The following is a 1,545-nucleotide window of genomic DNA, read 5'->3' as shown; positions in this document are numbered from 1 at the left end:
TCTCTCTCTCTCTCTCTCTCACTCACACATCTTCATGACCTACACAATCCCCTATCTACCCCTATTTACATATTTTATACACAAAATGAAAATGCATCTTCCTCTCTCTACTCTTAAATCTATTCATATGTGAATATCAATATCAAGACTTATTATATATTTTTGATATATGATTTAGAGAAGGTGTATATGTCATTAATTATCTTTTGTATAGTGTCAAAGCTTCCCATTACTTTTATTCAATGGTTTCTTTCAAGACTAAAAACAATCATTCTAGTTTTTAAAAACACATATAACCATTTTAATTATATTTAATCTATTACAGTATTTCTAACACTTTTTTCCTAAATAAAAAGAAAAATCTATAGGAAAAATTATAAATACAATCAAGTTGATTGATTTTGAAAATTCTATTATTAATTATATAAATTATGCAATACATTTATTGTAACAAATTTTCATTCTTGACCAATATTCAATTTTAAAGATTCTTATCTTACTTTTACTACAAAATAATTGACTTTTACCCACAAAAAATCATCCAGAGTAATACCAAGGGTTCAGTAGATACCGATGTTTTGTGAGAAAGCACCAATGGATCACCCAAAGAATCTCGGAGATAATTTGTTACAAACTTTTGTGATAAATCATCCTTTAACGATATATATCTTTTAGGGAAAAGTTTGTTTCATTTCATTTAGTGAATGAAAAAACAAAAACTCCAATGCTGCATTCTGTCCGTTAAGCTATTAATTAATTAAGGTGGTAGGATTAAATAAAAGAATGAAATAGTATTTGATTAATTTAAAATGGTTTGTGACATAGAAAAAGGGGGTGACAAATAAGTTATAAATGATTAATTTAAATTAAGATGAGGTGGTAAGCATCTTAAAGAAGCTCAAATTTGGCAATCGTTTGTATTTTTCTTCAATATCGTAGCTTTCTTGATATTTGAGTCAGTCATGATACCTTACAATTTACATGATGCTACTCTTTTATTTCCATCATATCCAAATGAATGAATGCCAATGCATGATGCTAAAATTTACTTCAATTCATGCAATAATACACAATCTCTCTCTCTATGTATATATATATACCTTAATTTTGAAGGAGCGCTGGAGATGAGTTTACAGGCGTTAGCAATGGAGTTCTGATTTGTTTGAAGAAGAAGATACTCAAGCTCTCCTGTATCACCACTAAGTCCGATGTTTCTGTTCCCATATCCAAAAGGGTTGGCCGGCCCCACCCGTTGTTTCTCGGGTAAAGCTTTGTGAAAGAAGCGAAAGCTTTCATCTTCCATGGTTTTGATAATGTGGTGAGGGACACCATGGTTGATGACTTTGAAAAAACCATATTCTTCACAGGCTTCTATAATCAGCTTTGATACTTGTGATTCTTTAGCAGAAAGATCGATTGTTGGTATCTTCTTCTTTTCCACCCGAATTGGGCTCATTTGATTGGCTACTACCATTTTTATCTAATCTACCTTCCAATAGAATACAATATATATATATATATATATATATATATATATATATATAT

At 29.9% G+C, this 1,545-nt stretch overlaps 1 protein-coding gene across 1 annotated transcript in view; it reads right to left on the bottom strand.

Moving 5' to 3' along the window:
• Window positions 1-1,474, bottom strand: part of LOC112518827 (gibberellin 2-beta-dioxygenase 2-like) — a 3,627-nt gene extending 2,153 nt beyond the window's left edge. Inside the window, exon 1 of the mRNA XM_025126576.1 lies at window positions 1,101-1,474. Coding sequence (XP_024982344.1) covers window positions 1,101-1,474 — 374 coding nt within the window. The remainder of the gene's footprint in view (window positions 1-1,100) is intronic.
• Window positions 1,475-1,545: the final 71 nt, after the last annotated feature.

The sequence above is a fragment of the Cynara cardunculus genome, assembly GCF_001531365.2.
Source record: "Cynara cardunculus var. scolymus isolate 2C chromosome LG 10, CcrdV1, whole genome shotgun sequence".
Taxonomy (NCBI): domain Eukaryota; kingdom Viridiplantae; phylum Streptophyta; class Magnoliopsida; order Asterales; family Asteraceae; genus Cynara; species Cynara cardunculus.
This window is presented reverse-complemented; position numbering and strand designations above follow the sequence as displayed.